The sequence below is a fragment of the Phodopus roborovskii genome, unplaced genomic scaffold, assembly GCF_943737965.1.
Source record: "Phodopus roborovskii unplaced genomic scaffold, PHOROB, whole genome shotgun sequence".
Classification (NCBI taxonomy): Eukaryota; Metazoa; Chordata; class Mammalia; order Rodentia; family Cricetidae; genus Phodopus; species Phodopus roborovskii.
Genome location: NW_026126511.1, coordinates 58,319,388 through 58,346,748, shown reverse-complemented (window position 1 = coordinate 58,346,748; position 27,361 = coordinate 58,319,388). Strand labels below are relative to the sequence as shown.

The 27,361-nt window shown below is 44.1% G+C and overlaps 1 gene segment (V, D, J or C); it reads left to right on the top strand.

The window, feature by feature from the left end:
- The window catches only part of LOC127230430 (T-cell receptor alpha chain C region-like), a 445,562-nt gene that overhangs the window by 376,231 nt on the left and 41,970 nt on the right, over window positions 1-27,361 (top strand). The window contains 1 exon segment of the C gene segment in view: window positions 10,865-10,932. Coding sequence covers window positions 10,865-10,932 — 68 coding nt within the window.

Here is a 27,361-nt window from a genome sequence, read left to right as displayed (position 1 = left end):
TGGGAAATCCCTTTCAGGTCTCTCACTCCAGCATGCCACTGTGTAGAGCATTGTATACAGCACTGACCCAAGGCTTGCGAGTTTCTATCACCCTGTGTATGTTGCTTGAATCCCCATTGTCCAGCAAGAAGAAAGAGGAAAGCATCTTTCTGTATTTGGGGGAGTAGCAGAAAGTCTTAGTTCAATGTGTGTGACTCATGGGAGCCTGGAGGTCTATGTCCAGATGCCAACTTGAAATCCAGTTATTACTGCATCTGGGAGAAAAACAAGTGCTGAAAACAGCCTTTGGCAAAACCATCAATTTAGGAGAAAAAAAAACATCTGCCTGGTGTGATAAGATTTCTGAAATCTTATTTATCATCTTCATCCTGAAATGGACTCTTTTCTCTCCCACATCTACTCCAAAAGAAGAAAAGAGGCCAGCCCCTTCTCAGGGAAGGTGGGCATCTCTGAGTAACAGAGGGTGTCTCTTTCTAGCAAGGAAGGAGCAAAGCCCCATTGCCTTTGAACCATGCTGACACGGCAAGTTTTTGTAAAGGTGCTTGCTTCTGTGGGTGGCAAATTAATAGGAAACTGGCATTTGAAGCCATGACTGAAAGAATCATGAAACTCAGCAAATAATACCTGACAGAATTATTTTCTTTCCACCTAAAAATTGTTGGAGAGAGATTGAAGTGTTCTTTGAAGAATAGTAACAAAACATGGATATTTAATACATATTCATAATACATATTCAACTTAACAAATGCTTATTGCACACCTACAGTTTTCCCAAGGATCATCCAGAATGTTTTATGAGTAGACATTGTCATTTCCCTGAGAGAGAGACAAAGGTTTTGTCAATGGGCCAGGGATGTGGATGGACAGTTTCCGTCACTAAGCCAAGACTTATTTAACAGTGGTCCTGAGTGGCGTGGCTTCAGAAAAACTGTGTACAACATGGATAACCTTCAACACCAGGTAATCAACAGTGTTACTTTCTGACTGGCTCTAGCATGTATTTTCTTGCTTTGTAGGGTAGAGTTGTCTCTCACTATTGCATGTTTTCCTAAGCTGAAGTCCACAGGAAGAAACCATCTGAAGAACAGTGTTTCTTCTGGTACCCAAGGAAGGGCAGGCAGTAGTCTGGGTCTTTGTGTAGTGGAATGGGAAGCCTGACTGTCCTGGTATACTTGAGGGCCCCCAGAGCTCTCCTTCTCTGCTGCAGGTCAGTGGTAAACACCAAGAGTTACCTTCCTATCACCTACAGAACAGCATGGGTGAGAAATGGCCTAATAAAGTTTCAGGAAAGGTTCGCTGATCCTTGTGAAAACAGACAAGGTATCTGGAGCATCCTGAGATGTTTGGTGGCTCCCTCTCATGGCCTGCATCTTAGGCTGCACTAGTCAAAAAAGAGATAACCTCAAATGACAGTTCAAGATGCTGGCCTCCACTCCTGCCTAATCTCACTGGAGACTGAGAGGTGGGTCTCTCTGTCCAACACTAAGGAATACACCCAGTGCTCCATCAAGAACACTGAGGTTCTTGGTGACCTATGTGACCTGTCAGCCCAGCGAGCCTCACTCAGAGGTGATCAGCAGCCCTCTGTATGAGCACCTGGAACCTGGAGGCCTGGAACATGCTACATAGTGAATTACCTTATCCAATAGGAGGTCAGTCTCGGATTCAAGGGCAGAGAGCAAATCCTGCAGAAAAGGAGGAGTTAAAACTGCACCTGCAGCTGGAGGGCATGAAGCTTGAGAAGAACTGTGTTTAAACCAAAGGTGTTGGTTTGTTTGCTGGGTTTTGAATTACCTGGATTCATTTAAGAAAATATAGCTCTCTCTGAGGATTTGGTTCCAAAATTCTGACTTCAAACTCTAAGAAGATCAAACACTAAAGCAGATGGTAGGGTTGGAAACCACCATTTCCCAGTATGCTAAGTAGAGACCTACTTTCCTTTTTTTTTTTTTTTTTTTAACTTTTTTGTTTGATTTTGTTTAGGAGATGAGGCGAGTTAGATGAGCCAGGGGGTAAAAATGACACAGCATCTTTGAATACATTAAATACAGAGAAGCAAACGAAATCCTCACAGCTTACAAAGTCCTTAATGACCTCCTAACTTTGCAAATGAAGACAGTGAGACTCAGTGAGGAAGTAAAATCACTCAAAGTCATGAAACTGAGCCTGATACCGAGGTCCAGGACAAAGCCAAGATGCCTCATAACCCTGAGCAGCCCAAACCCGATGGAGGAAAGCAACACATTCTTTATACAAAGTTTGGACAAAATAGAATTTCTGATTCCAAAAACGATAAAATCACTATGTGTTCCTTGGGGCCGGGGTAAGCCAGCTGAAGCAGGACCACTGACTGACAGCAACTGAACAGCAGAAAGGAGCAGCTACCTGCAGAAGCAGGAAAGGGTGAAACATCAGCCTTGCCTTCAGATAATGACCATAACTATTGAATCCTGCACAGCTGACTTTTCTCCCAGAGGAGCTCATATTCGGTGGGATTGCATGATGTGATGGCTTTGAACTGTGGATCATATATATAGAATTGGCTCGCAAAGCCTTCTGGGATATTCAAGTTAAAAATCTCTGGACACTGTCTCAGCTCTGGCATCCCTGTTCACCTAAAAGAATGGTATCCCTTATTCCTCTTCTGAAACTCGGACAACTGAGGAAATGTCTAGTCCTTGGGAAGCTCTGCAAAGCTGTGTTCATTAAGTTGATGCCACAGGTTTTCGCAAAGCCCTCCAGCACAGTGCCCAGCAAGTCAGTGGCTCTAAGTTGACATTTGGGAAGGGAACAAAGCTCACAGTGAATCCAGGTAAGTGTGGGAGTATCTAACTCTCTTTCTGAATGTGATCTGAGATCCCTTTTACATCAACTAATGGACATGCAGCTTCTTGCCCTATGTCTACCAAGATTCAAGTCTAGTCAGGTTTTAAAAAAAAAAAAAAAAACAAAAACAAAAAAGGAAAACAAAAGTATCCGTGATCCACCTGCAAGTGGATAGAGCTTTGTCCCATTTCCCACAGGCTCACTTAACAATCACCACCCCCACATCAAACTGTCTAGCATCTCCTCTGTGCCCTTCATGCCATGCTGGTCTTCAGGTAAAGCCCATAATTCTACAATCTCACATGGGTCATCATTCTAAGAAAGGTCATACACATTGCATTTGACATGGAGGGAAACAGCAATAAGGTTTTGTTAACCACCTCCTGCATGCTTCCAATGCATTGGCACATGTAATCCTTATGTGGCTCTGAGTTCAGTGCCGCTGCAGCCCTTGTTTTAAAGACAACTTCTCCTGTTGTTAAGTAATTTCATCAAGTCTGTGCAGTAGGAAAGAGAACTCAAGGGCTAGGAGTAGTGGTATAACCTATAAACTCAGCACATGGGAGGCAGAGGCAGGAGGATCACTGCAACTTCAAAATCAACCCAGGCTAGATTGTGAGCTGCAGACTAGCCTGGGCTACATAGTGAGACCCAGACCAAAAAGACAAATTGAATAAACAAAAAGAAGAAGAAAGAAGAGGAGGAGGAAGGAAGGAAGGACTTGAAACTTAGCTCATGACTTTCAGAAACCATAGATGAATGTGTACTACTGAGATTGTGTCTGGGGCAATGTTACTGGCACTTCACTCTCTGTAGTTGTAAAAACCAGAAGTGTGTCTCACAGGCAGCCCAGGATTGACCAGACAGACTGCTGCCACCCAGTCATAAACCCCTAGTCCCTAAAGCAGCATTGACAAACTGTTGCCATTCTCCCACTTTACAGATGGGGAAACCAAGGTAAAGCAAGTTAAAGCACATGCCCTTGGTGTCAAACTCATCTCTGACCCCAGAGCCTTGAGCTCCTTCAAATTAACTATACCTGCCAACCAACTGGATTGATTACCTACATGATTAATAAGGCAGTGATCTAATAGGCTCTTAGGTAGAAGAGCTACCAAATATTTTCCACTGCCCCAATCAGGAATAGCCATGCAATTGCACAATGGCACAGCACCCTGATTCTGCCTTTGTCCCTCCCCTGGGAGACTTGCTAGAATTCTAACCCCTGGCAGTTGGCAGAGAAGTCTAGATAGTATTTGTAAAGCAGTGTGTGGATGTGTGAATCAAGGAGGATCTGAGAAGCTCACCTTCGGGAAAGGGACAAAACTGACAGTGAACTTATGTAAGTTTTAATTTCTAATATTCCAAGTTTCTCTCTGGAACCCTGATACGCAAATTTTCTATTCTGTCTTGTAACCCAAATCCATACCATAGCAGTCTCATTGACTGATTCCAATCCTAACAATGTCTGGTGTATCCCTGCCACACACAATACACTGCCTTTGACCCTACATGCTATTTATCTGTGAGGCATGATTAGAATGACACTGTACATTTGCACTAGGATTCAGACTGCTAAACATGTGATTTTTAAACTTGCTATCGGTGGGATTTTCCATGGAACTAAAAGAAAATCAACTGACCCTTTGTGCTTCTATTTTTCTCTAATAATTTTGGAGAGAGGGAGGAGAAGGGGTTCGGGCCTCTGTGTTGCAAGGCAGGCAGCAGTAGGAGATGGATGCTAACATGCTCCCAGAAAAGTGGCCATAACTTCAAGGAAAAGGGGGTTTGTGGACAGTCCACAAACCCTATCACTGCTCCTCATTATACAATGCTGGCTTCATCGGGGAGGTTCTAGACCAATAAGCAAACACTGAAGCTTCAAGGGAAGTTTGGACAACTGAGTTTTTGTAGAGTCGTGTGTCATTGTGTGACTACAGGAGCCAACAATAAGCTGACATTTGGAAAAGGAACGATTCTCAGTATTACTCCAGGTACGTTCTGATGACAGTTACTTGTTTCTAAACATAAACCATCGCCTTTAAATTTTCAATGGAAACAACTGAGTTACCCACTTACTGGCACCTTTTGCTGTGTTGCTAACTGGTGGTCGGCCCCTAACAAGGGGACCTTTAAGACTGTTGCCAACACTTTCAAACACTTGAGATGTTAGTCTGCTTCTGTTAAGGGGGTTATGTCTGACTGATGAATTGAAGCTTTAGTATTGAGGAACAAAATGCATCCAGAAAGGAAGGAGGGTGAGGAGAGCACAGGCCGACTCGAGGCAATGGTGATAGGATCACAAGCAGCCTGATCTAGGAGGAGACAGTGAGGTGCGTGTTGGTCACTAAATGACCACCTTCTTTTTACGTCCTTGACTAGGCAAGACTTCCACGTTGACAGAATTAGGGAAGGAACTATCTGGGCTCTCTGTAATACAAAGTCCTGAAGCCTAGCTAATTAGGCAAAGTTCTGTAAGATCCTTTGGTACTGACAATGATGAAAAGCTGATATTTAGGGGCAGGTAACATTTAAAGCAGATTTCAAATGAGGCAGAATGACCATGAGCTTCTGAAACAATGTCCCAGGATGCTGGTCACTGCTGGGTTCTAATCGGGTCCTCTGGAAAGTCTGCATCCCTGCATGGACTGAGTTCTGTGTATCCATGGAGACCCTTTTGATACTCTCTCATCTCTGTACTCTTGCTGACAAACTGGCCACTGGGCTTGAAAGGGGACTCTTAGGCCAGGCATATTAGCTGCCCTTCCCTTCACCTCACAAGGCCAGAAGGAAGCTTTGAACACTGCCTCACCATTCTCAAAACAAAACCAATTTCAATTAACTTCAGTCTGGCTGAAATTTTGCTTTGTGGAACAATTTCTATTTTCTACATCAATAGAAACTCATCCCAAACAATTATTCGGGTTTAACATTGCCTCACAATTCCAAAATACCAGCTATCCAGCTGGGTACCTCAAAGTAAATCCACTTGCATAACTGAATTATTACCCACATTAGAAAGGCTAGAATCAGAATGTCCTCATAACCATTGTGCTGCCTCTATTTGACCTTCCTTAAGTCCTTCATGCCTAAAATAGCATCAAGTAGAAAACCAGTTAGATGCTGGCCTGTGTGTCTAGTAGTTCACAGGAACTAGCAGGTCATATGCTAACACTACCAGACTGGACCAGCTATTTTGAGCTCTCCAGATAATAGAAATATAATCAGGAAAAAATATACAATTCTATTTTATTTATAATTCGAATATGTCCCAAGGAACTGTTTTAAATTCTTTCCCAATAGTGTTATAGTCTCCTTTCCTTCAGTTCCTCTATTTGTGATGTGTGTGAAGATGAAATATCAGTTGAGGTTCAAAACACATCCCTGAGATCTACCTTAAGCTTTCCCTGCCAGAGGGATTCTAAAAAAGATAGGAAGCTGACATTTGAGAAGTAGATTAAAGAGGAAATCCAAAGTAATCCCAAGGAGTGATGCTCAACAGACAGCTCCTTAGACATAGCCTGTCAGTCCCAAGAGCCTCATTGGCCAGTTACCTGGACTGCATATTTGGTCTTGCCTGGAAAAGTCATAATAATATGTTCATCCCAGACCTGTCTTGAGCAGACAGAAATGTCAATCTCTAGCCCTAAAAAGTCCTTGTGATTTGTTTTGTTTCAGTAGTTTGTCATTCTGCACAGTGTTCCGGAAGTAATAGAAAAGTGCATTAGGGAGCTCCTGAAATGGAAATGAAATGGAAATTTAGATTGTAAATATATGACTGCAGTAAATAGATAGCAAGAAAAAAGATGAAGCGATTAGAGACTTAGCACATTTCTCTAACCTAAAGGGGTGTTTCTATAAATAGTTTGAAACTATTAGAGAAGGACAGGAAGGGGCTGAAGCAAACAGATCTCCTAATCCTCTCATGTTGCACAACTAGGAGCTGAGTGGAAAAGGGTACCATGCCTCCTTTCAAGACTAGAGGGCATATGGGAAGGGTCCTCTGGGGTTGATTTTGAGGACAGCTCCCATTAGTAACAATGACCTGGCTGCCAGTTGTGGGGGAGGGGAGAGGTGTTCAGAAATAAGCACAGAGGGATGACAGGCCCCTGCCTGGCTCCTCCATGCGCCTTTTAACCTTTCCTGTCTGAGAGCGGAGTGTTGAGTCCCCGAAGAGGCGGCCCCAAAGTCAGCCCAGAAACTTTAAGGAGGAAGCCAGCTTAACTTCACTTGGGAGACTTTTAAGAGTGAAGACTCTTTTTAATCCAGCTGTTTTAGGGAAAGCTCTCCAAAGGCTGGATGAAGGGCGAGAGGAAAAAAAAGTTAAAACCTATGAAGGGGAAAAAAGATAAAGATGTTAAGTGTCTGACAGACACTGAAGTTTCCAGTGCACGCTACAGCCGGCACAGGAGACTTTGTGAAGGACTAGAAGAGCACAGCAGGGAGGAGCAGCCACACCTCTCCTGTCTGTGGGGCTCAGCCATTCTCCACAGCTGACCTGACTGCTAGGAGCCTGGCCTGGCTTCTTTGAGAAGAAAAAGGCCTTGGCTATGCAGTGTGTATACAAGCTCTGTAAAGCTATATGATGTGACACAACTCTTACGGAGGCTTCTAGAAGCTTGTGTGTGAGGAAGGGACAGGCTGACCCCAGTAAACATGGAGGCTGAAGCTGCTTGTAGGTCTCCATAGCCATCATGCTGGATCGTGTCCTCTGAACTCTGTTGGAGAGACACACATGGTTCGCCCACTCCTCGGGGGATGATGGACAAGTCCTCAGCCTCACGTCATACCTGTGTCCCTGGCCGTTTTCTCTTCTGAAATCCATTTCACATGGACCAGAAACCAGTGAATTGATTATAAGTAATTCAATAAACAGCAGAGAAATCATGGCCCCCAAAAGTGCAATAAACTAGAAACTACGTGAGCACCAAGCAGGCGACAACAATTAGGAAGGAAGAGAAAGAAACGGCTTGCCAAAATGAAGGTGGCAGCTGAATCATAAAAGGAGTAATAAAATATAGCGTATTTAAGACTTAAAGATGTATACATTTCGGGTTTATATATCACAGCCCTCCAATGGCTTCTAGAAGCCCAGGTCTTGGCAAAGCCTGTAGTGCAGTGTGGGAATGAGAGCAGCCTGGGCCCTCTTGCAATAGCAGCCTGGTCTGTTTTTGTAAAGCCTCCCCGGGCTGTGGGAACAGTGGAGGCAGCAACTACAAACTGACATTTGGGAAAGGAACTCTCTTAACTGTGAATCCAAGTAAGTATTAAGGGGGGGCAGGAGGGGCCCTTCAGATGCTTCTCTTTCCAAGCATGCCCCTCTGAAGCCTCCCAGCCTAGCTCCTAAATCTGAATGGATTTATTATTGGAGAGATGGTGCCCAATGCCGCTGCACAAAGACTAAATTGCCTCTAGCCAAAAATATCCCAGTCATTCACCTTAAGTGAAATTATTGGTATTATGGGTACAGGGAAGCAAATTGCATACAGGATCCAGAGGGATTCGTCTAAGGCCAGAAGGGATTTTCCAGAAAAATTGAAAGTCAATTGGCATGTTGTGACTATGCAAATTTAGTGAACCAAAAATACTGTAGATACTAAACCTACCCCCCGAAATAATGTGGAACCCTGTGACTTCATTAACTAGCGATGGGAATTCTGTAGCCTGGTTTTCTTTTTCTTTTACCTTCTTGCTCTTTCTCTTAAAGAAACTGTCCTCAGTCCCTCCTGGAGTACTTGAGATCTCTGTAGGAGAGACTGTCTGGTTCCCTGGGGAGAGTATTTAACCCCTTTTAGATTCTTGGTAACAAAATAATGTTTTAGCCTCTGCTTAGTTCACTTAAGAGTGGAGGAATCTGTCTGTCCTCTGAGCTGTGAGAGCAGAGAAGTCTCTGCCTCCTGTACACTCCTGCTCTCTCTGGTGAGGACATATGTGCACTGAGACAGTTAAAAAAAATTATAGAAAAGTCACTGTGGTTTGCTATTGACATGGGTTTAAGAATATACTTCAAAACTGACCTGTTCTAAAATTCGGCTAACATAAAAGTAGGAAGACTTTGAAGGGTGTGAGTCTCCTTCCTAGCATAAGCTGCATGGTCTGGATGTTGCATAAAAGCCAGATTCCTGGTTTTATTTATTCTGTGATCAAGGGGTGTGGTTGTGGTGAAACAGTCCAGGCAAGGCTCTTCAAAGGAGTAGCTCCAGAAAAGGGACATTGATGAAAGATTCAGGGTAGGCTGTATGCAGCCGCGAGGAGTCAGGGAGGTTAGATGGTACCAGGCTTACAACGTTCTGGGACACATCCAGGCTGCAGAGCACACAGCATGGTTGGTGCACTGCTCAGCAGGGGCAGAATCAGCCAGTCCACGGCAACACAAACAGTGAACAAACATGGTGCGGCTAAACCCCAAGCACTCCGGTAGCTTATGGAAACAGGAGTCCTGGGTGGGCACCTAAGGCTGAGTAACTAGGCGGTAGGTATTAACTTTAGGTGTCTTACAAGATTAGAGCAGAAGTTTGTGGTGGGTTTTCCCGAATGGAGAAGCTAAGACACCCCTCTTGGCTCTTCATTGGCTTTTTTGGAGCCTGAGAGTTGTAACAACCTCCACACTTTAAAATGTTGGTAAACCAACCTAACCACGCAAAGATAAGAGCTGTGTGAGGCAGGCATCCTTCTGGCATGCTGGACTGTAACTGCACACAAGGCTCCCCATGCAGTGGGCTTGCTCTTTGCAGAGACTACAAGGCAAGGCTGAGCCTAACAAACCCATGATGAATTCTGTTTTCTTCTGTCTACAGAACACAGATTTTGCCATAGTGGCACTTAGGTGGCCACACATATGAGGGCTTTGGCTAAGAGCAGTCATAGTCTTTGACTTGTGTTCTATGAGGAGGAGGTTACAGGCAGTGAGGGAAGGGCTGCACAACTTCTTCACTCCCAGCCTCTTTCTCCTCCATCCTAATGACAGTGGCAAGCTAAAACTTTAACTCTTTGTTAATAAGTAATTGCTAAAGACGTGAGTAGAGATACAACCATAAACTTTGTTTTTTTTCCTAATGTTTAATAGCAGTTTAAAAGTCAAATTGAACTAAAGGACTAAAATATGCCATATAATAAAAGCATGTGAATTTTGCTCTTTGCGATTTTTTTTGTAGCATCCATCAGACTAGCCAACAAAAAGCCCCAGATTCCCATGGTTGTAACTATCAGCACTAGGAACTTTGTTTGATCAAGAAATGGAATTTACAGCTATCTCAAGTAACTATACAAGAATGCCCCCACAGGGACATCTCTTAATTTCTCCACTGTAGTGCCAGGTCTGCTCTGTAAGGTCGCACACCTCTGCTGAGATGATGGGGTCACCAGCTCTTTGCAAGATTGAGAGGCCTCCCCAGACAGGTCATTATATTAACAGTAGTTAATTGTGATAACTGGACTCAGAGGTAAACTTTCCTGTGGGCTACTGCTTACACGCCATCAGTTCAAGACTAACAGAAAGCTACTCTATGTGGAGGCTCGGCTCAGTGTGCCCAACATTTCTCTTTCCTGTGCTAAGGCCAGAAGGGAGCTGAGGAGACAGTGTTTCCCAGGGCTGGAATCTAAACCTCATCTCATTCTAGTCAGCCTCCAAATGGCGGAACACTATCCTCCTGTCTCCTTGTAATCAATTCATTGTCATCAGAAATGTGTGACACCTCGAGGGGAGGGAAGGACATGCCTTGAAAACTGAACAGAGAAATTGTCCTGAAAATGATGTTGTAAAATGGAAATGAGACCTTTAGAAGAGAACACTGAACGGGAGAAATCAGTAAGACTTGTTATGAAACCAGAGGAAATGGGTGGGAGGCAGGCCCTGGGTACCTGCTGGTCAGCATCCCTGGACCAAATGTAGAAATGGCCCCAACCTTCAGAGAGTTATACTCAGTCTCACAAACCTAGGCCTTTCTGGGTGAGTTTATTTTCCCCCAAAACTAAAACAGAAAGGTGCCTGTGAGCCTCAGAGTTCCACCTAGTGTTTTTGTAAAGGCTTCTGTTACAGTGCTAACACTGGTGCTAACACTGGAAAGCTGACATTTGGACAAGGGACCATCCTTAAGGTCCATCCAAGTAAGTGAGAAAGGACATGGCAGCACAATGGGAATTCTGAGGGCAATCCCTGGTGTCAGGTTTAAAACAATTGTGTGTTGTTTAGGAGCCACGCTTTGCTGTTCAAGCTCCTTTGTCTTCTTCAGCCTCATCTAGTCTCTTCCCCTGTGAGAGTAAAGCCAATCCTAACATTGGAAGGCAAGGATCTTTACCACTCTTGAAGTCTTCTCTGGAAGTGGGGATCTTACTTTTGGAGGGAGGAGGAAACTCTTTCCAAATGACTCCTCCTGAGTAACCCATCTTATATTTCACAGCATTCCCTACCAGAAAGGTCCCCCTTATAGAAATCTTAAACTCTTCTTGGCACAGCTAAGTCCACCTCCACTGGAGACCTCCCCAGCAGAGAGAGATAATCAGAACAGAGTGTGAATAGCTATGTCGTATTCAGTTCGGAAGGGTTTTAAATGAAACAGAGAAGGAAAAATAGACAACTGGATGGGACTGTAAGGTCTCATTTCAAATCCCTCTGTGTTCTCTGCATGTATCCAACTACATCTATAAATGCAAAACTACAAAAAGAAAGAAACGACAGACAGAAAGAATGACTACTATGTCCATTCCCTATCACCGAAACCACAGGCAAAAAAATTACAATTAACTCCAAAGACTGTCAGATCCGGGACTTAAAACCTTTCTTCTCATGGTAACTTGCATCTTTGCAAATAATTAGAGCAGATAGGAAGACTTGGTTCTAGTGTGTTTGTGGCTGGATCCCGCTGGGGAGAGAGGAAAATGTGACTATTTTTTAAGATGCATAAAATTCCTCTGTCATCTGTTGTAAAACTCCCACTGCAGAGAGATGTGTGACAGTGAGGCAAAGCCAATATGTGGAAAGAGACACAAACTGGAAAGAGAGGCCCATCTCAGTGTCCCCCACATGTCTTTGTTTACTTCCCCACTTCGGGCCTTTTGTATCTTCCTTGTAGGGATCCTAAGGGAGCCAAATAGACATGAAATAAAGAGATCCTGAAGCTTGGAGAGTGTGGGTGCTTAGAAATAATAAATTCAGCGAATGGCAAGCAAGAGAGGAAATAGTTAAAAAGGAGCTTGATAGGACTGAATCAGGAGGAAGATATCCAAAGAGAAAGGTGTCACCGCTGTAGTTGCTATCCCAGGAACTCTACCAAGGACAGTGTCTTCTCACAAAGAGATGTGTGCCTAGACTGGCCCTGAACCAGCTCTCTGCAGGCAGAGAGCGCAGCACAGATTCTAAGTGTGTGGAGAACATACCTATCAGACTTGACTCTTTTTATCTGGCCTTAGCAGTGCAGATTCATACCAGGTAGGTGTGGAGTGAGGCTGTCAGCAATACTGCTCTCAGGGTCAAGGTGGGTTTGCATAAACGTCACAAATTTGCAAGACAATTCCTAGTAAAGTCTGGTTCTAACTAGCAGAGTCACGGTTGTGGCAGTATTGCTCATTTTGTTGTTGTTGTTGTTGTTAAGTTCCAAGCCCAGGAGTGTGAGCACCAACACTGAGAGCTTGACATTTTTGCTCAGATCCAATTGACTGAAATATGCCAACGGGGTCTGAAAGGCCAAGAGAGCCTCCGGAGCATGATCTTTGTTGTTAGCTCCCTGGCAGCTGTCATTTCAGCAAAATGCATCCACTTAGAAAGGTCAGCCCTTCATTAGCCAGACAAATGAGAACAACATATTGACCAGAGGTAAGATGCAGGGAGTCCAGATCTCAGCTTTGGAGAGCCTGGCATTTGTAGCCCTTTAATCACAATGTGCTGATGAACATACGCTGTCTCCAAGAAGGTAGATCGATGATGCCTGAGGACCTAGTGTCACCGACCTAGCTTGGAGATGGAAATGAGATACAGATGGTAATGCTGTGGGGTAGAGAAATCATAAAGATGGGAGAAGAAGACAAGGGTGCCTTTTAAAACCTACTGCATACTAGGGGTTCTAATGACACCAATAAGAATGGCATACTCCTAGGAAGTGCACTGTTATCCCAAACAAAGTCTGTTCAAAATGTGTCTCGTACTCAGATCCCATAAGTTGAACAGGACCTGAGACACTTTTGAAGTTGTATCACAAAAAAAGCTAGGAGCTTTGCTTTTTAGGAGTCACCTGCCAGTTATTGTAAAGGGTTGATTTGCTGTGCAACATCCTCCTCCTACAACAATCTGGTGTTTGGACAGGGGACATCCTTATCAGTCATCCCAAGTAAGTTTGCATGCTGTCTGTGGAGCAGTGGTTCTCAACCTTCCTAATGCTGGGACCCTTTAATACAGGTGTTCGTGTTGTGGTAACCCCAAACCCTCAAATTATTTTCATTGATACTTTTAACTGTAAGTTTCTACTATTATGAACTATAATATAAATATCTGATATGCAGGGTATCTGACATTGCACTCCTGTGAAAAGGTTGTTCATCCCCCAAAGGGATGGAGACCCACAGGTTGAGACCATTGCTGTGGAGTATGGTAGGATTCATGGTCATAACATGGAGCTCCATGGCAGGGTGAGTGAGGACATGATGCTGAAGGAATTGAGGTCTACTAACTTTCACCAGAAAAGATGTCAAAGAACAGCAAATGTAAGTTTAGACCTTAGAAGGTATCCTGGAAAGTGTGGGCCTTGAGAGTGGTGTCGAAAAGGCTATCTGTGCTCTACTACTACATTCTCACCAAATATTCGAGGTATTTAAGGTGGAGAGAATGATGAGCATCCAAGGGTCGAGGTGTCTGAGAAAAGAAGCAGAGTGGGGTATAGCAACATGGTCCTAGCTTCTGTCTAGATTAACCAAGACAGTTTAATAAAGAAATAAAATCTTCCCCAGAGTCAAGACAATTCATAAGGAGTCCTGGTTTTACAATGTGTTTCAGAATCATATGATCAAAAAGATAAGTTAAGTCTTAAAAGGAAAAAACTTAAATACCCAAGCATAAAACAAATGGCCTACACCTAAATTAGACAGTAAGGCACAGCAAATGCATATTAGTAGTCCTTCTAATCATCTCCTAAGAGGAAGCCACCTTCCAGCAGCACAGGGTCAAGGTGCTTTAAGCCCTGGAACTTCCTCCTTCTAATACCCTTGCCTTACAGGGAAAGTGACAGCCAGCCTGTCGCTCCCCACTTGCCCACATGGGGAGCCCAGGTGTAGACTCTAGTTCTGTCTTCTGCTGGTTTTTGTTGAGGTTCCTGTCACAGTGGAACACAGGTTCCCAGAAACTCTATTTTGGGACAGGGACAAGCTTGACTGTTATTCCAAGTAAGTCAAAAAATTTTCTATCATCATTCTGTAAAATCCTGAACCTGCAGAAGGAGCTACCAAAAGTTTGCTACTGGGTTCCCCTGCTCCTGGGTAGAATGTTGTTGGGCCTTCCTCCCAGGATGGTCTATGCCAGGAGAGGTCTTAGTTCCTGAGGGGAGATGATCAGACAATGGATGGTTGCAGCAGTTGCCTTTGCTCTTGCTCATTCCCCAAGACTGCAGTGACATCAGTTTCCACCACAGTATCCCACCTCAGGGACAGAGGCTGAAGGGATGACTCAGCAGGGAAGAGAGACAGAGGGACAGAGGCCAGGAGAACAAGAGGAAACTTCACAGAAAAATGCAATATGGGAAATGTCAGGGCGTGAGAAGCATGGCCAGGCCCCCTGACTTGTATCTGTGCTTAGGCTCAGCACTGAACTGAAAGTACCCAGAGAGAAGAAGAAGGTTCCTGTCCTCCCTAAGTACAAACTTAGCAGAAAGTCACCTGCCACGCTCTCCCGATGACAGCCTGTTGCCTCAGCTGATGCAGCGGGCAGTGTGAGGAAGTGCCAGAGGGCATAGGCTCACCAGAAATGGGCTGAGGCTTGCAGGGAGTTGACAGAGTTGGCACGGTGGATTTTGTAATGGCTTGGCACACTGTGCCAACTATGGAAATGACAAAATGACTTTCGGTGCTGGAACCAGACTCACCGTTAAACCCAGTAAGTACTTCATCCTAGTCAGGAAACCAGCCTGTCAAATTTTAGGGATCAAACTGGACTATTCAGGCTTAAGAAAATTCTACATCCTTTTCCATTATTGACAAAGACAGGTGGCAGCCATGTATCTGAGTTTTCTGGGGGAACTCCAGCCATGAATATTTAATTCATAACTAGAAAATGTGATTCACAGTTCCACTTTTGCTGCTGGTATCATGTGCCAAAGTGACATGTGAAAAGAACTTAGAATGCCTGCGAGTCTCCTCGTTTATCTTGTGTGATGGTTTTAACTTTGGGTGCTGGAAGTGTTTGGGAGAAATGGTAGAAACATAAGCCATCAAAGAGACTCGCAGGAGATGAAGAGATGCAGACAGAGAACTCCTGGCAGAACAGTGTTATAGAATCTACCCGGCGTTGTGTCTCTTTGCAGATGGCAAAGACATTGGGAAGGGAGGGAACACTGATGCTCTGGGTGAGACAGGGTACCCAAGGTAGGAAAGCAAAGCACCAAACTCAAAGGGAAAATAAATTTAGAAGAAATTCCAGGCTCCCCCACCCCCAAAAAGAGCCTGTCAGTGTGGCAGCAATATGCATTTAGTTCATCGCATTGCCTTTGAGAGTGCAGTACAGACCAACGCTGTGGTATGGTCCACAGCTAAAAAAAAATGAGCTTAACCTTGAAAAGAAAAATTGCCCTCTCTGTGGATCATGCTGCGTAATATTTGATGTCTAGATTTGCAAAACTGAAATCTAGAATTAACTGCTGAACACTCTGAAGTGAGAGATAAGGATAATAGACAGATACGAAGACACGCTGTATATCCACAGAGAAATGTGCAAACATGAGGCCGATAGAGTCCCAACTACAGTTAAAAGCTGTAAAGTTGCATCACAAAGCAGGAAGCCATACTGAATGAGCAAGAACTAGGGGGATGGATGGAATGTCTCCAACTTGGGATAGTCTAAACCACTATGTTTCCTAGAGGAATTCTCTGTTTTACTGCATTGAAAATTAGAAGCCTGAGTCCTGAGATCTGTGTGGTTCAGACTCTTACAGTAGGACGTATACTATCAATCACCATCCAGCCAAGCTGGATAAGGCACTTTCAGATTCCAAGGTTGTTTTTGGTTTTGGTTTTGTTTTCTTTTATCTCTAGATAGGCAGGAAAATAGTCTCCTCACTCTGAATCCAGGGGCAGGTAGCTCAGAGTTCTGAAGAGTGACAGTGGCAGAGCTCAGCCATGGGAGTTGGGGACCCAGTAATTGTCAGCCTGCTTCCTCCCTGACTCTATAGTTGCTGGGGACATTCAGAGAAATATCTCAAGGAGAGACCATAGTACACCCAGGGGAAATGCCACCAAGAGCAAACTCAGCATAGGATGTTTTACCCAGAAGGGGACAGACTACCTGTAAGCCAGCCCAGAGCTCCAGACATTTCAACACCATGCTGAAGCTGTAATAAGTTCATCCTCCAAACAGATGGTCCAGAGATGGTCAGGCAAAGGCAGTGGCTGTGTGTTTGGAGTTGGGGGACATTCCAGCAGAGTGGAATCATGTAGAACAGGGGTGTCTGATGGGATTAATGAGATGAAGGACAAATGCTAACCGGAGGGCTAAAAACATCCTGAGAGAAAAGAAACAGTGAAGCACGGGGATTGTGTCTTTATCCTAGTCCAGGAGCCAAATTCTAATGCACGGTCAACCCTCTTTCATTTATAAGAGTCTGTAAGTACTACGATGACTTCAGCTCTCTGGCCCAATACCATCAGGGCTTAAATGGAAGGTAGGGGGGTCTTGTCTCCAGCAGCAAGCCACTCACCCCCACCCACTTAGCCCACCCCACTCCCCACACACTCACCACACTCAGGCTCAGGTGCAGTTTTTGTACAGGAGTTTGAGGCTGTGTGGACAATGCAAACAAGCTGATCTTTGGCTTGGGGACCATTTTGAGAGTCAGACCTTGTAAGTACAAAACATGTTCCGATCTACCATGATCCCAACCTAATCTTCTCTGTATGCTGAATGGACTAGCTTAGAAGTATTTGATTTTTAAGAAACAAAGCTCCAGGTGCAGTACACCCGTATCACAGGTGTGGCTCACGTAAGAATTTCCACACACTGCCTTGGAGAGCATTGTACACACCAGATTCACTGGTGTGGCCCACAACTGGAAAACGGAGTTTAAACTTGGAACAAAAAAAAAAAAAAATTTCTTTTGCCCTCTCTACAGACCATGCTGTTTGCTGTTTCGTGTCTAGATTTGCAAAATGGAAAGCATGGACTGTGTTGTTAAACTTAATCGTCCTCAGTCTGTAACTTGGGTGTTGGAAAAACTGGGCACTGCTGGCTGGCAGGGCATTATGAGGAGAAAGCCCCAGGCAGATGGGTTGGTGAGAAGAGGTTGGCACCCAGTGCCAGCTCTGTTTCTATACTGCTATTGACAACAGCAAGGAAAACAGCAGCACAGAGAGGCATGCGGGCTTTGCGGGGGGGGGGGGGGGGTTCATAGCAGAAAGGCACACAATGTCAGCACAAAGAGAGATCTTTTCTGTGCCTTCTCCTATTGTTTACTCCAGACTGGCATTTGATCTGTCCTCCTTTAGATTCGTATCTACAAACCATCATGTTGGTTTTGCTTTTGTTTTTTTCTTTGGGGTTTTTTGGGTTTTGGTCTTATTGTTTTGTTTTGTTTTTGGGGTTTTGTTTTGTTTTGTTTTTATAGTCTTTTAAATACTTGTGGCTAAGGTCCTCCACTCTACCTACCCTTCCAGAGAGTCTATGGCAGACATGTCTGGAAGACATGGACAGTGCTGTGATTGGTAACTATTGGTGACAAATGATAAATATTTCATGCCAGCAACAAGGCAGAGAAAGAAATGACCAGTAGCATAGACCAGGGTAATAAGCTGGTGCTACCTCTGTAGAGGCTCTTGGGGGCTCAGGATGCATGTTTGTGACAGAGGTTTCTGTCAAGGCTTGACTCAGAGTGTGAATACAGGAGGTACAAACCGACTCACTTTTGGGAAAGGAACAGAGCTGATCATCCAGCCCTGTAAGTGCTTCTACCTGAGAGGTGGGAATCTAAGGGAGGGCTCTATGGGGATATTTTCAAATCCCGTTTGCAAGTATCTGGTACAACTGCCAGCGCCAATACTGTTCTAGGAATATAAAAGGCCTTGAGCCATGTGGGTGAAGAAGGTCACACGGTCCGTGTTTGCGGGGGATTCCTGAAATTTGCCCCTTGTCTCTGTGTATGACTACATGTCCATTGTGGTGTATTCTAGACTTCCACAGACAAAAGAGATGTGCTTAGGACTGAGACATAAAGATACACCAGTCACTTAGCCAGCAGCATTTCTGCAATGAAAACCATTTCCACGGGGAGCTTTGCAATGGATGTGCTAACAGAGACTCACTGTGTCCCTTTTTCTGTCTTTGTGGCTTTGTCTCAGCCTGACTTAGGGACCTAAAATGGAGCAGTTATTAATCATTTGGTTTCTCAGCTGAATCACTCATCAAAAATGACAAGACAGATCCATTAACATAAACCCAGGAGAGGGCAAAGAATTCGAGTCCCAGTGTGTTCAGAGTTGAACTTAACTCCCTGGTTTTAATCAACTAGCCGGTGCCTATGACCCACTGGGCCAAAAGGGCAACCAGCAGGATATGCTCATCAAGCAATTATCTGACCAGAGCCCTCTGCCCTCACAGGAGTTGATACTTGAGTGTTCAGGAAAGCTTTCCCTGTGCTGCCTGTCTGGAAAGAAGCCATGGGGAGAACTCTGAGGCAGGAAACTGGCTTGAAGTCCAGCTTCGAGTTTCTGTTAGGGAGTTTCTCACAGTGTAAACACTGACAGCGGCAGGAAACTCACTTTTGGGACTGGAACAAGACTTCAGGTCAGCCCTGGTAGGTACTAGGAACCATGAAGTAATTTCTGGGTATTCCTTTAAGAGAAGGAGTATTATAGAGATGTGCTAGCTAAGTATAATCCTCCCTGCCTTCCAGTGGGAGGAAATCTCAGGGAGTACACCAGCCCTCAATTATTATCTTGATTTCTGTCTGTGATGGTAACCTCTGCTCCAGGCTTCTTCAGGCTTCCTTGTGCTGTGTGTTTTCCCTGGAACAGTAGGACTGGAAATTAATTTATCACAGGACTTTGTCACTTAGCAACAGGGTGGAAGTGCTCTCAAACAGAGAATAGCAAGTCACTCTGACAACTTCCCAAGGGTGAGAAGTACAACATGGGGAAGTAGGCTACTGTGATCTTCTAATGGACACTCTAGAGAGACCCTAGGGAAGCTTGCTTCCTCATCCAGGTGCCTTCTGGGAGGACTCACCTTACTGGACTCTCGGTGGAATCAAAGCAAAACTTAGACCCTCTGAGAATAGAACCAGGTGACAGATCTTTTCCTCCAATGCACTGCTATGTCTCGTTATTTACTAGTCATGAAATTACTGGTGATAATTAGCACAGAATGATGAGGATGAGTTTGAGCATTCTTAACCTACGATTAAGATAAAAATAGTAGAATTTTTGGGGCAAGCCTCCAGGCAGTGGTCCCTAAAGATAGTCTGTGTACCTGGCATGATTTCTTGTCTATGCAGGTTTTTGTAGAGTTAAGGGATCTCTTTGAAACTGATTAGCTGTCTTGGAGTACCAATTTGAGTTCCCGTTAGGTATGCTGGATGCACTGACAAACACAGACACTCACGGTGTAGATGTGTGACAAATAACCTATTCCCGTAGAAATACAGCACTCCTGTAGAAAATCCCTGTGGAGTGTGCCATGTCAGTTCCTCTGTCCCCATCCCTGCCTGGGAGATAACTACAATAGTCTCCCAGGATGTTTTTGTTAGAGTGTGTATTACTGTGGCAATAACAATAATGCCCCACGATTTGGAGCAGGAACCAGACTAACAGTAAAACCAAGTAAGTAGATGATTGAGCTCATCCCAAAGCCAACATGAGTGGGTGGCTTTGCTGTTCTGTACAGTTTCAGTGGGTACACATCACTGCCTCCAAGATCAGTGTTAATAACTCTTTTTTAGGGGGGCAGGTTTCAAGACAGGGGTTTTTTGTGTAGCTTCGGAGCCTATCCTGGAACTAGCTGTGTAGACCAGACTGGCCTTGAACTCGTATAACTTTTTAATACTCCTCTTGTGGATCTTTGTTGGCTAATGAATTCTGAACACTCAAAGAATTTGGTCAAGAAGTAATTAATGTCACTGCTTTCTTTCTTCATTAGCTCAGGATGTGCAGAAATGCTAAGGGTGATTTATGCATGTTCATGTAAGATGAAATTACGACTAGCAATTCAAAAGTCAAGTTTTCCTCAATGCGCGCATGCACGCACACACCACGCACACACACATACGCACACACACATACACACACACACACACACACATGCACGCACGCACATATGCACTCCACTTCTGAGGGCCATGCAACTGCATCTGGTTTCCTTCATATAAAGGTTGTTGTATTTGCCTCACTGGAGAAATACAGTCATATCTGTAGATCAGCTGGTTGATTAATTATTGTTTTCTTGATACTGTTATTCTTTGTAAACACTTTGCCTGTGAAGGAGACATGGTGCTACCCATCCAAAAATTGCCACTCTGTCCTTTCTATTGTCTTTGTAATTATTAAGCAAGAGCAGCCCATCAGAACTCAGTGTCGTAGCAACAAAATGAGTGGTTTGTGACCAAGCTCTGCTGTAGCTCCATAATCCAGCTGTTGTTTTTAGAGAATGTTCTAAGATTGCCAAGAACCTGGGAACTAGGCCTGCAAGGTGTGAGGCTTCCACTAGAGGGGAAGATGAGGTCTTTTTTGGTCCTTCCTGCTTGCTGGTTATTGTAAGGCCCTAAATGACTGTGAATTCTGGAGGAAGCGTAGGAAAGCTAACCTTTGGAAAAGGCACTAAACTCTCCATTCAATCAAGTAAGTGTTAAAGATTCCAACAGCTGCACCACGCTGTATAACTGAAGTTATAATCTTCAGAGGGGATAAGGTGTGCCCCCATAAATCCTACAGAACTACTTTTGTCAACTCCTCTGGTGGTTCTCGGTCCAGACTGGTACTTCCCTGTGCTGGATGGAAGCAAACTCTAGGCTTCATAACTTTAGCAAACTCCATCCCCAGGATGGTACTTCCTCGGGAGTAAGGGCTCATCTCACTATGGTAATTTCAGCGATGGTCTCGTGGAAGAGGTTCCTAAATGAGCCGTGATCTATGACTCCGGGTGATTGGCTTTTAGATATTAGTTTCTATAAGGAATCATGGGAGGAGAATTGATGAGGAGGTTTTTTCAAGAGAATGTGCTGTGGGTCTCAAATGCTAGGCCCATGTTGGCAAAGGCACCTCACTGTTGGTCGAACCCAGTAAGTTCTTGTGGCTAACTAATTATCCTTTCTGGAAAGAAATCTACTGGGGCCTGTTGAAACACAGCTGAATTTAATTGCTTTGTTTAGCATGCAGTTGTTAACTATGTCGGATGTGTGAGCAAGATATGAATACATGTCTCCCTGGAGGCTGGATTTGGTTATCAGGTCTATGGGCAGTTTGATGAATTATACTAATACTGCAATCAGTGTTTCTCTCGAAGGTCCACAAAGCACGTTATGGCTTTGGGGAATAGGCAGAGATAAGAAGAAAAGCTTTGTGATAGAGACAGAAACAACGAAATGGAAAGGGAGTCTACTGAAGCAGCAGTGCGTAGCCAAGGAAGTGTGTCCTCAGCAGATAAGTGATGAGGACCCAATCGGGTTTACACCATGTCATCTAAGCAGGACTGAAAAATAAGGCAAATGAGCAGAGGATGGGGGTCTGGGGGTGCAGAGGACAGCCACAGTTCCTGGCTTTCTGATTCTGAGCAAATGTCCAAACCACAGAATTTCCTCTAGACAGAGAACAACCCTAGCTTTGTCACATCGATGGGCTTATTTTTCTTCAGACAGCCCTTCTCTTCATCCTAGAGCAATCTCACCGTTGTATATCTAGGCCAAGGCAACCCTATGAGACAGACTGAGAACACCAGAGGCTTTAGATGGCTTCCCACCCCTACAGGGTTATCTGTGATGAAGAAGCAGACTTGTGGGTTGTGCATTGTCAGGGAGAGCATTATAGAGATAAGTAAATGGAAGCAATATGGAAGATTTTTCTGGCTACCCACCCTTCCAGGTTGGTAGGGTTTCTGTTATTCGTTTTGTTTTCTTTCTGCTAGAATTACAGAAGTAAGTACCTTCCATGCAGACACACTTTTTACAGAAGTGGCTGCCACTTCATGTTTTTGTAATATTTCATCAGTGTGTGAAATAATACAGTGATAGGGTGCTTTGTCGCTAGCAGCACTTGAGTGGCCAGTCAAAGCACCAAGCTTAAAGTGCTCTACACTTTCCCACTGGCCGTTTCCTCTTCTGAAATGGCTCTCAAAGGACACAGCCTTTTCTTCCTATAGCAACCCATGATGGTTTCATCCTTGAAACCTTGAGAAGTAGATTTCACTATTGTTAATGTCAAAAAGCTTTCAGAAAAAGACATCAATCAAGAAGGGAGTCCAGCTAATTGCTAGTACTGTTTGGAATCTAAAATGAAGTCTGTCTATGAAAAATGCCATTGGTTTGTTTTATGGCTCATCCACTGACTCTCAGAGAGGATCCTAAGGAGAATATTTTGCAGATTTCAAGAAATTGCTTAGATGTTTGAGTCCTGGGACATTTGTTAAAAATCAGCCTCTTCATGAACAAATAGGATGGTAGCATGAAATTGAGGGAGTTTTGCAAACTCGAAACCAACCAAAAGAGCAAAGGCTTTCTAGATAGACTGAGATATAATGCCAGCTAAATTCCTCTTGTTCTAATGCTGATTATTAATTTTTAACAACAGCAGCCTTGCCTTGGTTTATGTAGAGACACAGAACACTGTGGCTAACACAGGAAACTACAACTATGTCTTTGGAGCAGGTACCAGACTGAAGGTTCTAACAAGTAAGTAGTATAGGCAAGACAGACTTGATTTTAAAACTGTTGATGTGTACTAGTGAGGGATAGGGTAAGCAGAATAAACATCCACTACAAACAATGACAGAGGCTAAAATGACTACTCTCCAAAGAGGTTCTGGGTCCCTGAGTCTGAACAGAAACGGTTAAAAGAGCTGGGGGAGGGATCAGGATGATGGACTTCTCATTATTCAGGAGAAGAATGCTGATGAAGCCAAGCTTGGTGGTGCAGATCTGTAATCCTAGCTCTCAGGAGGCAGATACGGGAGGGCCACAGGTTCAAGGCCAGCCATCACTACACCATTAAGTCTTTGTCATAAAATATAACGAACAGAAAGAAATGTCTGAGACAGCAAGAGGCTTCTAAAACAGCAAGCCTGTGTTCTTAGTTCTCTTCTTTCATAATGATATTCTCAGTTCACATTTGCCACTTGCCTTCCCTGTCCCTCATTATGTCTCTCTTCTCTGTCCAACCTAGGGCTTTGTCTGGGCACTCACAGTTTTATCTCAGGGTTTGATCATATCCATTGCCTAGGCTGTCTCTCCTTCTGAATCCTGGGCATTTCCTGGCCTTTAATTTGATTTCCATATATTCCCCTTCATAAACTCTCTGACCCAGGCAAACTGTTTCTCCTGAACAATTGCTTGCATCCACACTTGTGTCCTGCGTCCATCCATACAGAAAACTTCCTGACCTAATACACCACTCAGACTTGCACAGGTTTGTAAACACTTAAGTTTCCTATCATGTAGTCTAGAAATTCAGCACAGTTGTCACCAGGCCTAATTTCACAAGGAGATGTGAAAAACTGTCAACTTTGTTTAAATATTAAGAAGACCAGAGTAAGGGATTCGGTAGACAGATGAAAGGGGGGAGGGGAGAGAGAAATGCCGGCTTCTGTAGTGAGTGTGTGGGGAAAAAAAGAAGGTTTATGAGCTGCTGCATTACCTATTTGTTTCTGTGTTTGTTATGTGGGGGGGTCCTGATTATCAGTTGTTAAGCACTGAATCATCCAACTGGCCTAGAATGAGGAAGATGGAGGAGGCCATGCTGACACTTGGCAATGGGTAGTGTACTGTGGAGCTTTTGACTCAGATTCTCCTTCAAATTGTGTTAAAATTGGAAGAGTACTTACTCTCCCTTTCTCCATGGTGGAGGGCACTTAGAGAGAATGGAAAAAATTACTTGATCATAAGGGAACGGTTTCAGGCTAGCTGCTGAGCTCTGTTAGCTCCTTGGAAGGGATGATGAAAATGGAGAAGTCTCACCTAGGGCAGGGATCATAAGAGGTGGAAAATCCTCTTTCTGGTGAGCATCTAAGCAGAGGACCAAGAATATCTGAGCCCAGGGGCAAACTCCAAGGCAGAGGTGTGTGTGTGTGTGTGTGTGTGTGTGTGTGTGTGTGTGTGTGTGTGTGTGTGTGTATGTATGTGTGGCTGTCTCTCCTTCTGGGTGCTGAAGAAGCAAGCCATCCTCTTAGCTGTACCAAGAGCTAGGTATGGAGTGTGGTCCCAAGTACCTGGCCCTAGAATGTGGATCAACACTCTGACCTCTCTTGCCAGGGAGGCAGTGACAGTTTCCTTCAACCCCTCTGACCGCGGTGACAGTCTTAGCTACCATGGACATAAACTGTTCCTCTTTTGTCCAAATGAAGTATATGATTTCCAGAACCCTGGAGAATTACTATCTAAAGTACTGAAGTTATGCTGGGATTTTGACAGCCACTGTTCTGGGCTTATGCATGAGAATGCCTTCTTCGGAGTATTCAGAAAGAATACCCTTCACTTGTCCAATGCGGAAACAGACCTAAAATTCAAGCTGGTGCTAGGATTCTGTGCCAGCTTATTACTGTGACAATTACTTAATATTCTCTATGTTCGCGGCATCACTCCTTCCAGCAGATCTTTAGGGAAAACTTAGCTCAGTTCGTAGGAGGTTTTTGCTGAGCTGAAGATCACTGTGTGAATAATAATGCAGGCGCCAAGCTCACATTTGGAGGGGGAACAAGGTTAATGGTCAAACCCCGTGAGTATCTCTACTGAATCAATAGTGAACGTTCTAATTTTGTAAAGAAGCCATAGCACTAAGCACGGTTTTCTGCTTTCCCTACTCAGCTTTATTTTCCTGTTAATGTAGAAATTGTGTGGTATGGATGTGACATAAGCACATGTGTAGTTGTATGGTGTAGGAACAAATACACTGGAGAACTTAGATTCCTTGTCCTTTTCATCTTAACCATTCGGAACCTGAAGACTATTCAACACAGAGAAGATGAGCACTGGAGTCAGGGAATCCTGAAGCAGTGTTGTCAAGACAGCACCCTCCCTGTTGTGCTGGTCAGAGAGCAGCTGGGCCTGGAGGTGGAAGGATGGTGTTTAATCTCAGCTGAGCCTTTCCACCCTGCCATACCCTGAACTAACCACAATAATAGACTGGCTTCCCCATGGCCTCCTTGGCCAGGGTCCCAGCTGAAGGAGTATGCCATCAGATTTGGGGACTGGGGACTGAAAGGGATTCCCTGGTCCTCATTGGCTGCCCTGTTTCTGTAAAGCTCTCAATAACTGGGTAATGTTGGTGACAACCGTAAGCTGATTTGGGGTTTGGGAACAAGTCTGGCAGTAAATCCAAGTGAGTCTTCATGTTAACTGTCTGTACCATTTGAAAAATCCCAGAATCACCATCTTTTCCATTCCTAATGTTTAAACTATCTGCTTCTAGCTAGCATTTCTCTCCTGCCCACTGAAACTGAGTTCTTGCTGATTGCTTAATCAAAATAACTAGATCAAGGAATCAAGAAGGCAATGGTAGGAAGGCAGGTGGAGTGTGAGGCTCTCTTTTAACAGGGAAACTAGGCTGTCTCACCTCAGAGGGGCTGCCAGGAAGCCCTGAATGTTGGAGAAAGTTGGACTGTTCATCCTGCACCGGCTTCCACATGAGCTATTGATAAATGCTGTTTCTCGACAGCCAAGTGCTTCTGGGAATTCTTAAGACTTGGGAGCCATCTCCAAGTCAGTGACCATGCAGGGAATATTTCCCCATCAAACGTTCCCCAGAGACCTTACAGCCCTGTGTTCTCTGTGGCTTGGAGCCTTATTGTAACCTTGCTAGATGTAACAAGAGCTAGAGCTGATTTTGCTCTAACTCTGGCCGTTCCCTCCAGGGGTGTTCAGGAGCACCTTGGGGCCCTCTTCCCCTCCTGCTGGGTCTTACCAGATTGTTGTTCTCTTTATGTCTCATTTTTTCCCAATTGTAACGTGAGGGTGAGGGTGGCAACCAGCTTTCCAAGATGTCATGAGGCTAACAGCTAACAATTTAGAGGTGTTTGTACAATTCTGAACATATAGTTTAGTGTCTTTTCACTGTGGCTAGAGTAGGCAACTGGAGAAAAGGAAGGAAAGATATAAATGCACCCCACTGACAGTTTTTGTAAAGTGCAGCATTGGGGTGTAAATAGCAACAACTGGAAACTCTTCTTTGGGCCAGGGACAACTTTACAAGTGCAACCAGGTGGGTCTGAACGCTCCCACATGAGTCACAACTATGGCTTAGGCTTATTTTTTTTTTGTTTTGTTTTGTGTTGTTTTTTGTTCGTTTGCTTGTTTGCTTGCTTGAAGCAGTCTTCATTGCCCTTTCTACTTCTAAGTAAAAGCTCTTGGCTTCAGGTTTTATTTTCCTTTTATGAAGTAGAAATCACATAAAGTAACTAGCAAGATCTTCTCTGCCTGTTTGGTTTCAGCTCATGGCCAAGGAGGCAAGGTTTACATGAGTTGGCTCTAAAATTTATAGCTAAGGTAGAGGGAATGTAAGTCTGATTAATTCACAGAAAAGAAAAAAGTTGATTTTGTTTTGTCTTTTATCATAATAATATTCTTTAAAAAAAAAAAAAAAAAAGACCACCACTGTAGCTTCTAAAAATCTTCAAGTACTGTCTGTCCTACAAGGAGAAATAATGTGAAAATTAGCCAGGTTTCCATTGAAAAATCCAGGGGGCTATTTGTGGTAGAATTTTTTTCATAGTTGTTAAAAGAAACGTAATACAGTGTGTTTGTAATTGAGTGGTTTTGACTAAGTAGAGGTCCAACTATGAATACCACGTCCCTGGCGAGCATATAGAGGGTAATGGAGTACATTTAGCAAAGTAAGAAGGTGCTTTTTAAACTGGGTGGAAACACTGTACAAATAGCCTCGTCTTTGAGACTAGAACAAGACTCGCCATTATTCCTTGTAAGTCCTTTACCACTTGAAAAAAAAAAAAAAAAAAAGCCCTTCATCTTAATGGGCTCTTACAGCCTGAATGACTAATGAGCTTCTAAATGAGATTCCATGTGTTCACCTGCTAAGACTCTCAGGGGAGGTCACTCTTACCTTTGCAGTTCTAATGTAAGACAGGTATTCTAAGAAGAAGTGGGAAGTGTCACCTGCACCATGAAAGTAAAGAGAACAGGTGCAAATATCTAGG